The sequence below is a fragment of the Fulmarus glacialis genome, unplaced genomic scaffold (genome assembly GCF_000690835.1).
Source record: "Fulmarus glacialis isolate BGI_N327 unplaced genomic scaffold, ASM69083v1 scaffold10517, whole genome shotgun sequence".
In the NCBI taxonomy this organism is placed as follows: domain Eukaryota; kingdom Metazoa; phylum Chordata; class Aves; order Procellariiformes; family Procellariidae; genus Fulmarus; species Fulmarus glacialis.
This window is the reverse complement of record NW_009225098.1, coordinates 31,174-43,454: the sequence shown is the minus strand read 5'-3', so window position 1 is coordinate 43,454 and position 12,281 is coordinate 31,174. Positions and strand designations below refer to the sequence as shown.

General features: G+C 40.2%; 1 protein-coding gene across 1 annotated transcript in view; it reads left to right on the top strand.

Annotated features, from left to right (window-relative positions):
- Positions 1-7,777: 7,777 nt before the first annotated feature.
- LOC104080101 (early endosome antigen 1-like) overlaps positions 7,778-12,281 on the top strand; it is a gene marked incomplete at both ends in the record, with an annotated part of 32,812 nt that continues 28,308 nt past the window's right edge. Inside the window, one exon of the mRNA XM_009582371.1 lies at positions 7,778-7,870. Coding sequence (XP_009580666.1) covers positions 7,778-7,870 — 93 coding nt within the window. The remainder of the gene's footprint in view (positions 7,871-12,281) is intronic.

Sequence of the window (12,281 nt, the reverse complement as noted above, 5' to 3'; positions counted from 1 at the left end):
GAAAAGGGTTGAGTCACGCCGGCGGTGGGAAGGCAGCGCTCCAGATCCCGCACCGCATCCCGCACCGCAAGAGAGCGGTGTCGGTGTCATGCAGAAGGTGCTCACGGATAGAGGGGAAACCAGCTGCCCTCGCTGTGTTGTCTGGTGTTCGAAGTGGGCTGTCTGTGTAACACCCCTGTGAAAGGGTGTTTTATTGGAAATGCTGGCATGCTTTTCTTATCTGCCATGCAAGGAAGCGTTGCTACAAGAATGGGAGTCAACAGAGGGGAAGAAGGTACATTGGTATGCATACTGCCAACTTTTTCAGTGTAAAGTGTGCCTCAAATTGTTTTCAGTGGTAAGCCCTGAGCAGGTGAACATCGCTGTTGGTCTATTTGGAGCTTCGTGTTTACAGGGAAGAACTTCCTTCCTGAAGTTTGCTGGGAAGCCCTGCTAACACGCAGAGAAACTTAGTACGGATCTAATTAAATATTGGCAGCATTTAACTGGGTGTTTATTGATTCTGAGAAATAACAGGCCATCAAGGAAAGCTTCTATGATGTAGGAAAAAGCTTGATACAGTGCCAAAGGAAATTTGTCCCCCAGTATAAGTTTAGCTAAGCATTTCCTATAAAAATCTGAAACTCCGTGCAAAAGTTTGTTGTGTGTTAGAAACAGCCATCTTCTCTGAAAAGTTTAAACAAATAACTGTTCCCCAGTGGCTCCCGAAAATTACGAGATTACAGCAGAGCTAATTGCCAACAAAGGTGAAACAGACTTCTTCCTGCCCAAGAAATAGAGAAATGCCAAGATTTTTAAAGGTATTAATCTTTTAATTGGTGCAAATAACTATGCTTTTAAAAATCCATCTCTTATTAAAAAGGTTTTAGACCTTTTAATAAATGTAGTGATTGTATGCACAACTTCATACATACCTTTTGACTTACAATCTGTGGTTGGCAAACTATGAAAAAGACTTCTAATGTGCTTTGGTGTTAATTGTAGGCCTTAGCTTGCTGTCAAGTTTGTTCATAAAGAGCATAAGTATTAAAAACTTTCATGTCTCTGAGGCAATAATTTGAAGGCCAGGGAACCTCCTCTTGACCCTTTTCTTGTGCATTGTTAATGTAGCTGGCAACCCCCCCCCCCCCCCCCCCCCTCCCCCACATCCTCCCCCCCCCCCCCCCCCCCCCCCTTCCAGTCACTGAAACGTGGTTTCTTGTATGTGTATTAGGTTTATTATTTCACTATAGGGGATGCCATCCTTTCTAGCCAGATGGCTAGTCATTACTGGTGACATAACTACTTGAGTTATGAAAGTATGTTTTAAAAAAAAAGGAATTCTTTATTACATTCCTTTTTTTTGTAACTCACCTGGCCATCAAGCTGCAAAGGAGGAAGGCAAAAGCTACAAAGATACTGTTTATAATTTTAGTCACTTATTTGAAATTCTAATTCCTGAAGCTTTAAAACATTAGATGTTTCTTTTTTATACTTCTTCTGTTCCCTGATCACCTTTTTATTTCTTCCACAGTTGTAATTTCTGTTTTTAAAAGCATTTTCACGGTGACTTTGAATGGCATATTTTCAATGTTACTACTGAAAATGGCTTATTTAGTTTGTGAAGTTAGTATTTCCATGCTGTCTTCAACTAGGTCCTCGTTCTAGGTCCTTTCCCTGCAAGCCGTTTCTAAATTTTACGTATGTTTTCAATGTGACATTTCGGGGATCCATCTGTTCTGTATGTTTGCACCATAAAACCCCCTTTCATTCATTCTTGCCACTTTTCAGTTTCATGCATTGTTCGTCTTGCTGATCTAGAAAAAGGTCCTCTTTCCCAAAAGACATCTGTATGGAATGTCCGAGACACAACTTTCCTGCCCAGATATTTTGATTTTTGTCAGCATATTCTTTAGAGAGCTGTCTTTTCTTTATTGTGTTCAACTGTGAAGGCCCTTTGTGGCCACTGTGTCCCCTCTCCGTTGTTCATCTACTAGTGGGACAGTGGCTATTGCCTCTGGTCTGTTAAAGCAGAGCTCACTTCTTATATTTGCAAGATACCAAAACTTGAAAAAAAAAGAAAAAAACCACTTTTTGTAAGGAGGAGGCATTTATTTTCAGCTGGTGGAAAACTGATTACTTTGACCTTCTGAGCCTTCTTCCCATCGCTCATGTTTTGTAGTGAAGGACTCACCTGTTGGGGCAGTGTGACTACTGTTTACATTAGTTTTTGTCTTCATTTTTTGTTTTTAACTGGCTGTCTACAGCTGTTAGCGGTTATACTGTATTTGGGTAGTAAGATCCTATTGTTCTGTTTCTAACAATGCTTGAGTCCTTGGTGTTGAGGTCTTGGGGTCTAGGTGGAGAACAGGGCTTTGCAGGCATTTCTGTAGCTCGGGTACTACACTCCCTTTTTCTCTTACTCCAAGCACAGAAGCAGAGAGATATACTTGACTGAGATGCATTGCATCTCATGCCTTACCTATAATTTTCTTTTTTACGTTTATAATTGCAGGGCTTGCTAGATAGCGCATTTACTTGGATGGATGCTGAACTGCAGCTGTGCTCGTGCGCTCCCTGTGGGGTCGGAGGGAGCGCGTGTGCCTCTTCCTGGGCGCAAGGTCCGCTTGCATGGAACCGGTGGTGCGATGGGAAAGAAAGGTTTTACGCCCTATGAAGTCAGGAGTCATTTCATTTTTCGGAGTCATAAAATAGCTGTCACACTTCTTTAGAAGTAAACAATGTTACTGTTCTGTATTGCACTGTACTCCCTTTCTAGTGCTAAGAGTTGTTTGATAACAAGGGCTTTGGCCTTCTTACCTTCTCATTCTTGCATCTTGTTTGTTGCTTCAGGACCTTAATGTGTTTGGACAATAGTACCCTTCTGTAGTATTTAAATCTGTGTTGGGAAAACTGTATAAATCCATATTTGTTCAGACTTTCTCAAGGCTTAACATATTTTTTCAAAGGTTTAATTTATTCTGAAAAGAGTATCATAACTGAATGGAGTGTAGCTACAGACAGATAAATGACTATGCAAAAATGACATGGTAGTGATCCATATTTATACTCTGTCATTTTAATGCATTAGCTCAACTCATTCATTATATAATTTTCTTTTCCTTTTCAGAAAACAAGCTGCAATCGTTGTCGTCCTTTTTGTTGTTAATGATGTTTCTTGATATTAGCTTGCAGTTTTGAAAAAACACAGAGAACAACATTATGAAGTTTAGCATATTACTTCTACAACTCTAGTGCTCGTAGTAGAAACGTATGCTTCTCTGCAAAGTAAGCAAATATAACTCTGACAGCTAGTAAGGAAATACGCTGGGTGGGAGACTAACATTTTGCATCAGTCTTTCAACTCCAGGTGTGCCTTTAAGGGTCAAATGTTAGTTATGTGAAAATACATATACAGAGGCCTGTGTGAAAAATTACTTTTCCTATGGGATTCATAAGACATTCTTTTGCTCCCCTGTGTAGTCCAACTGAAAACAAAGAGCATCATTCTGAATCTTTCCTTAGTTCACAATGTCTAAGTTGTTCAATGTGTTGTGATTTATTTTTTTATGGAACGTGATATCACAGTGGTCTGGGAGCCTACCTTAAGCATGTGTGTGAACCTATTTAATCGTGCAATGATCACTTAAAAAAATGTTCCCAATCCCCCATTCTTTATTTGGCTGGTGAAGGATGTTTAAGTTATATTACAGCCTTGAAAGATAAGTTAATTGCATTTATGTCTCAGTTTCCATAACATCCTTCCAAATTTGTATTAAATTTCTCTTGCTAGTCTGTATTACTTTGCAAACGGATGCTATGGGGTGTTTCTCCTGATCTTGAACCTTCCCACGGTTCTTCCCTGTGCATGCCACTCACTAAAAAATGCCACCTATTTCTACTAAGCTTTCTAAATCTAACTTGAAATTATGCTTTCTTTTTTAAAGAGAGCACGTTGTTTTTTGAAAGGTTAAAAAGATTTTACCAGGTACTGTTTAATAATTTCTGTCTTGTGTATTGCGTGTAATAAGACATGCCATGCAGTGCGTTTTAGTGTGATTATAGCATGTCTGAAGTGTTTCATAAAGCAAATACTTTAATCAACCACATAGTAATAACACTGTACTTTTAATGTAAGAGCTTTCATCCTGGAGGTTGTAATAATCTCCAATTTGTAGTGCTAGAACTAACAGAACTTAATATGCAAATCTCATTGTGAAATGAGCCAACTCTGGGGTGAAATGTGGTGGGCGATTAACAATGCACAGTAGCATTGTGTAAGAAGTTATGATATAAGGTGAAGAAAATACTGGGTTAATTGTCACAGAAGATTCTTAGTTTTGGGACAAAATGATTCACTAGGCATGCTGAAAGCATACGCTCAGGTATTGCAGGAGTGGAGGAATATGCTGCCTGTCTGAAGAGACAGTTGGACCATCTCTTACTGCCATTGCCCAGGCTGTCAAGTTTTGTTTAGGTTCTCCCTCTGCTCTTGTGTCCTTCTGTCCAAGGCTACGTGAAGGCACATTCTTCAGTTTTTGGAGCTGAAAAGTGGAACAAAAGGCTTCCATTTCTTGTAAAGGATTAGTAAAGAAGTGCATATCCATTAATGCTGACACTTTCTCCATTTCACAACATCCCATTTCTACTTGTGGATGTAGATGCTGGGACAGATAGGGGTCCAAGTTCTCAGGCTTTCTAGAACAGAATAGCTGCCATAGCTAACTGCCATACAAAAGCCTTTTTATCATGTTCAGATTTCTAAAGCCTTTTAAAAAATTCCTTTCACTAAGAAATTGATTCTTATATCGTGAAAGTTCAGCTCCTTTATGGAAGAAGGCTTTGACACCTGACCTGTTCATGTTCCCTTATGTAGACATCTGCATATATACATCTCCTTTGGGTTGTTTGTTTTCACACAAAATGGATTCACAAGTGAGCCTTACATCTGGGTTGCATGATTGTGGTTTATGAATTGCATGGAAAGGAACTTTTGAACTATATAAACCAAAGAAAACTTTATAACATTAGATGCAATATCCTAACTTATCTGCCTTACTGAGAAACTTGGCTACACCTTACCAATTGTTTTACGTATTATTCTTCCGACTGTCAATGCACATGATCTACGTCTTTATTAATGGAGTTACTAAACTTGTGTTTCGGAGCTCCCCTGTGGGATGTGTGTTTCTGCAGGGCAGTACTTCAGAGATCGCCGAACAGCTTGGGCGGGAAGGGAGCTCAGGGGCTCTCTAGTCTGAGCTCCTGCTGCGAGCAGGACCAGCTCGGAGGTCAGCAGCAGGCTGCTCAGGCATGGCCTCACGCTGGAGAAGCTTTTCCGTACGTCGAGTGGGAACCTCTCTTGTTTCAGGTTTTGTGTCTTGTCCTCCCACTGTGCTGGGAGCAGCCTGGCTTCCTCTTTTTGATGACCTCCTCATAGGTGGTGGTGGGGCTGCTGATAGGCCCTCCCAAAGCCGTCTCTGCTCCAGGCTGAGCCAGCCCTGTTCCCTCAGCCTTTCCCCACAGGACAGGTGCTCCAACCCCAGCTATCTTGGTGGCCTTTTGCTGAACTCGCTCTGGTTTATCAATGTCCTCTCTGGACTGGGAGAGCCAAAACTGGCTGCAGTGGTCCAATGGGTGCTGGCCAGCGGGGGATGATCGCTTGGTTGGTTGGCTGGGCTCCTGCTGATACCCAGATGCTGGTGGCCCTCTCTGCTGCCAGGGCACGCTGCTGGCTCCTGTTCGGCTTGCTGTCTGACACAAGCCCCAGGTCCTTTTCAGCAGAGTGGCCTGTGTTGCTGCCAGGGGTTTTCCTTCCCAGGCGCAGGACTCTGCGTTTGTCCCTGTTGAATTGCATGAAGTTCCTGTTGGCTCATTCCTCCAGCCCGTCGGTCCCTCTGAATGGCAGCCCTGCCCTTGAGTGCATGAACTGGTCCTCCCAGTTTGATGTCATATGAAAACTCGATGAGCGTGCACCCGTGGTCCATGCTGGGATGTGCCTCGTTTACTGTCTGTATCAGTGACCTGGAGGAGAAGTACTAATACCTTCACTTTGACGTGCTTTGCATGTGCATCGTATTCTTTGCTTACACCCTTTTTTGCCTCTCCTATTATTAACTTGCAGAGCTTGCGTCACCTTGCCTATTGCTTTTGTATGCTGTACTAGAAGGAAACTATATTGTGTTTTTATTTTCTTTAGAAACATAAAAAAGTAAAACTTAAACTGCTAAAATAAAAAAGGCACGGGAGTAGGAGAACCAGCAGGAGAACTGGTGACCCTAGAAAGGCTGGAATGAGGTGGTCCTCTCTCACCCTTACTGTTGCCAGCCCCGATAGCTCGCTGCTTCACCCCTCCTCACTTTCCTTTGGCCAGTCTTCAGAGCCTTTCTAAAATTGAACTCTATGTCGCTGGGAATTAAGTCCTTAATCAGTAAATTTGACCTTTTTATTACATATTTTTTTATTTGATTAGTAATGAAAGGCTGTAATCTTTATGGAAGTTGGAAATAGAACATTCGTTAACAACAAAGCAGGAAAATATACTTAATTTTCAAAGTATGGAAAAGCCTGCGAGCTGCAGATATCTTATAAAAGGTTATATAGCTGATTTGCCTGAAAAAAAAAAGAAGATATATTTGAGCAAAAAAATTCTAGAAGAAATAAGATTTTGGAGACACCAAGATCTAGAAACTAAAACTATTTATCTACTTATGTCCCTCTCTCTGTAGATTTCAATCTATATATTTAAAATTTTGTATCTTTAGTGCCCCTATATTAAATTAGGAAATCCTTTATAACATTACAAGTATTTCCAGATGGGCTAAAATACTGCAGTGGCATTACTTCATCTCATTTGCAATTGACATCATGGAATGGGATAATGAACTTTTATTCTTTGTTGAAACTAGGATTGCATATCAGTATTAAGATAACTTCTTTACTGATATTTGCTTTGAGAATGCTAACTCTTCTGCCATCAGTCAAGTAGTGGCGTTTTGGAGATGAGTAGGAGAAGTTAAATCAAATCTAAATCAAAGTTAGAGTTAAATAAGGATTATAAGTTGTCATCCATCTATCCATATTTTGAATCAAGTAGTGTTTCAAATGTATTTGCTTATTTTCTCTAAATCTGTACTTTCAAATCAATACTGTTGTTTTGATTTCCAACGTATTCATAGGATTTTATTTTTATAGGCTGTCTTACTGATTAGCATGGTTTAACTTTATCAGGCTTAACACTTGATTTTTATTTTTATTTTTTCCAAATCAAGGCAGTGTACCTGCTTGTGCGTTTATTGTATCAACAAAGTTCTCACTCTTTAGTTTTCCATCTTTCAAGTATTTAAAGGCCTGTTCAGATTGTAGACAAGTTATCAAGAAAGTAGTATGATACTAGTTTACTACTTCTGAAACTGTTTAGATTGTAATTTCTAGTGTTTTCTGGTTTGATATAGAGACATAATTTAACATCAGAGTGAGTGATAGAAGGACAGAGTTTAGCCTAATTCTTTCTTTTGTATTGAGCGTTCATGAGAGGAAGTGGTTTAAAATTCTGGCCTTTGCTTCTGGTGTCTGCTTGTTCTTTGATGCATGGAGAGTCTTGGATAAAAGCTTTTGTTGAAGTGTTGCACTGAAAATTACATAATTGCTTGTCAGCTTGTTCAGTTCATTACTCTTGTGGAGGGAAAATACTTCTGTATTCCAGCAAGTAGGAGAGAGGCCTTTGCATAGGATACGTACCATGCTTTATTAAATGCAGTCTGTAGACACTTATTTATCTCTCCCCTCTCTCTTTCAGACTCCAGGCAGAGGTGGGTCTCAGAGCTCGGATTCGGATTCTTCTGCCACACCAGGAAATGCCGTGGACGTGAACAACGAAGGCTCCTCCGAGGTATTGTGCACCATACATGGGACTGGAGTCTTAAACCTTGGGTGCTGTTTCTCTGATCCATGAAGCTATTGGGAGTAACTTTTGGTGCCCTACCTAAATAACAGCTGTACTAAAGAAGAATTGTTTTTTATTTTCTCTTCTAAGAATTGGTTGTTATTTAAATAAAAATAAGGGCGTTTAAGCCATATAAATGTGTAGCTGTTAATTAGGCTTATCTATCTAATTGGTCACAAACAATCCTTCCTGTAATCCTGCAGATGAATTATTAAAATTAAAAGCAATGAGACACAAGCTTAAGACTCCTCATTAATAACTCTTTTATGAGAATCCTGAAAAACGGGGCTTAACATTTTATCACACTTGTACTCCCTTTTCACCTTTCTTCTGCTAAGCTATAATGTGTACCAGAAACCACCTCCTCCTCGTAAAATATCAAACGTGTTGGTTTTTGCTTGGGGTGTGTGTGTACATCTACCACTTCTAAATCCTATCCATTTTTTATGTGCTGTATGCCATACTTAACCAGCAGAATAAGTTGTTACTCTTGCTTCAATCCCGTATTACAATGTCTTTGGATTTACAGTGTTGTCAAATATTAACTCTGAAAAATGCAAACTGACTTCACTGGCTGTTGAAGCTAGTTTGTGCTAATGTAGCCTGATTACCTAGCTTGAAAATGTTTCAAGCTTAGCATACAAATGCAGTGCAAGGTTAATTACTCCTGTTATAGCATTAAAGGGAGCAAAGTGCCCTTTCTTACACTGAATAAAGTGTATGATGATTCAAATACTCCTATGTTTGCTATGATAAGAGATAAGAGAACTTTTCACTGTGCTGTTTAAAATCCTAATTGCCTTCCATCTGTGCATCTGCTTATTTCTTATTTCTTGAAGCCTTATTGCAGTCAGTATAATCAGACATTCCTTAATATTTTGCTGCATGTCACACATTTGTGAGTCCAAATCTGTTTTGTATGTATGTTTACACTGTCCCTGAAGCAAATAAATATTCTAAAATCTCATTACTTTTGTAGTTAATTAAGGCATAAAAATATGCAATGAGATAATTGCTTCTTTCCGAAGTTTGGCCAAGATTGCACAATTCTGTTAACAGGAGTGCATTATCACTGACTGTACAGCTGGTGGATGTCACAGGGTACCTCAATACTAATATGGTAGTATTTTCTTGGCATAGGACAAGCTTTCAAAGCGGTGATGTGCCTGCACTATTGCACCATTGGCTTTTCTTGCTGCTGAGTCAAAACTGGGTCAGACCGAAGGCTGCTGTGTCACTTCTGGTTGATACCATATAACATGAAAAAGTATCTTTTACCTGTCAGTAATTTCACCATTCGTTGCATTAGTGACAAGTGGGGTGTTCTCCTTAGCATGTAATTTCAAAATCTGTTTGAAACTGAGCTCCGAAGCTGGTGATGGGTTTGTACTCTCCTGAGATTCACACATTGCAGCATGCAACTCGAGCCTTTCTGTTGGTCTTCCTTTTCCTGCGCAGCTGGCCTGAGGTGGTGTCTCTCTGAGAACTTCTCTCCAGGGGCACCGTAGCGAGACTCTGCAGAACGTTTGCTCTCCATTTTATCATTATGTTCCCACCTGGTTCTCCAGTATTATGTAAAGTCAGAAATCCAGTTGACTTGTTTGCAGTCCAGTTTCTTGTCTAGATCTTCTAGTTTGTATTGCTGCAAGATTCAAATGGAGAATAATTATTGAATCTCTGCAGATTCTCATGTTTCCCACCTCCTCAAGCCTAGTTGAAATCAATCCTGATTTTTGAGAATTGTAGCATGAAACAAAAGGAGTGGGGCAGTCTGAATTCAAACTGTTCCTTGCTCAAGGAGAGGTGAAAATTTGTTTTAGTCCCATCTGTGGCACGTCAGCACTTCAGACCACACATGGACCTGTAATCGAGTCTAGATACGTCTTTTATTCACTGTGCAATCTGCCCGAGGAGGAAACATTTGAGCTATCCTACCTTTGTAGTTTAGGTCCCAGTGCAACTCTGTCTGCAGTATGGGGTTGCTAAATACTCCATGCTTGCAGTGAGTCCACCAGCGTGCTTACGCTTTCATTAGCGTAACATGGCTGCATTAGCTAGACAGGTTTGCTACAGGCATCCTTTTTGGAAGGGGCCTTAACGCATGCACGGAGGGTTGTGTTCAGTCCGCTCTGCCTGCCTCTATAGTGCTCACGGAGGTGCAGGCACCCTCCAGCCAGCAGTGTGGACAGAGGCCCAGAGCGCTTTACTCTCCACCCTGCTTTTTCTAGGTGTTTAAGCATGTAGTGTGTGTCTTGAAGATGTAAAGCTGCTGTTCTTCAGAAACCGATTTAACTTTTGGCTTTGGTAAATCTCTGGTGAGCATGCTGAGGTTTTTTTTTTTAAATTCTACTGAGGAAGGTGCATATTCTTCCCTAAGTGAGCACGCCAGCCAGGCGTGTGGCTGCACTGGCGCCTAGGCCTATCCCGCTGCCGCAAACTTGCTTACTAATTTACGGGGGTATTCCTGCAATCTCACTGCACCACCCTTGTCTCTCTCTGTGAAACATCTGAACACCTTTATGGGAAACTGCGTGATGGATCTGACGTGATGCCTTATAGCGCAATTTGTTATGCTGCTTATTCCTCTGTCACGTGAGGGGGGTACCAAGAGTGTCTGGAAAACACATAGTAGTGTGCGGCATGGTGCTAGCTTTTAAAGTCTGTTTTGGATTTGTTTATTTTCATGTTCTGAATAACTGTTCCTTCTTGCCTCCTCCATGGTATTGATATGTGGTTTGCAAAAACCATCTTTCCAAAAGGAAAACAGACTTTGCTTTTGGTGATTGTAGAGAACTTTCAGTGTAAGAATTTGAACAGCGTTTGATTCCAAATCTGCTTTTTTGTCTTAGTTTCTTAAAAACAAATATACATTTCACAGGGCTTCATCTGTCCACTGTGTATGAAAGTGTGTGTAACTCCCACTGATCTGTGTGAACATTACCAGAATGAGCACAATGGGACAGAAGGAAGACAGGAGCTTCGTGACCTCCCAACTGTTACTGTGGGTCTTGTTTATTTTGTTTCAATAGCTTTGGTAATGGGCTGCTTTAAATGAACATACATCTTTTCTTGTGGCTTGGGTATCAGCTTTTTAAATTGTTTCTTTTGATTCCTTGCTGAAACATAATTTGTTCTCTTAAGCATGATTCCAAAGTATATATTCAGCAAAGAATTAATCTCTGTGTAGCTTTCTGGTTTGCAGTTCTCTTACGTGAAACATTTGCTGTATTGGGAGACCTGCAGTCACCAATGTATTCTTTTTGACCAGCTTTTGCTTGATTTTCTTGTAAATAAGACTATTACATTATTTGATTTACTTCACTTCAAACTCACTGTAGTGATAAATGCAGTATCGGATCTGGTACATCCTTTGTGAAAAGAAATGTTTCGAGCTCTTATTAGCTAACTATTTTTAAAGCAGATTTCTAGTGGGAAATAGGTACATTGGGTAAAAGATGGAACAGAGGACAGGAATATAAAAAATTTAGAAGCTTCTTTTCTTGAATATGTTTAAGAGCCTTACGTATTGCAGCAGCATTATAAAAATAATTATAAAACCAATTTTTTAATATAGAATTTTATTGCAATTTTTTTGTGCCCCCAACAAAATGCAAAGGCTGTTTCAGTTAGTAAACATTATAAATAGCTGTGCATTTCTAAGTTCTTCCAATTCTGGAGTGTAAAACTGCACAATTAAAACAAAGTGTGCAGTTTTACATTCCTTAATTGGAAGAATTCAGATTGTGTAAGGTAACAGCCTCCAGCTGCACAAGGCTATCTGAATTTTTTCTGCTGTGAACCTTCAGAGAGTAGGTTTGACTTCTGGGGGCAGGCAGCTTGCCATGCACTGAATGGGTTTGTATGGAGGTGAAGTTTTGCATTCTTTCTGCTGACGTTACTTCTGTTGAATTTTGGAATCAAAGTGTTTATTCTAGGCTGTGTGAATGATGTGATTTTATTGTGTTTGTTGCTGTATGCATTTGCTAAGTAGTACTTTTTTCCTTTTTAAACTTGATGTTGCACTTCATTTTTGAAGGGAAAACTTCAAATTGTAGGGTGTTATTCCTAAAGGTTATGAAAGCCATCAATACACTAATTATCCTAGAGTTACTTGAGATCTCTTTTCAAGGGTGAAGTGTCACCTGTTAAAGTGAGCAGGATCTGTGGTAAAACTGGCCTGTGCTGTTCTCCTGGAGTGCTAGGGGACCTCCTCAGAGCCAGGACAACTGGGGACTGGCTTTTGATTGACTCCTTACTGCCTCCTGTGGAAGCGGGGACCATCTGTAGTTCTCTGTTCGTGGTCAGGTCAGCTTTTTATTTTCTTTATTATCTGGTCACAATGCAAGTGTCTTACTTG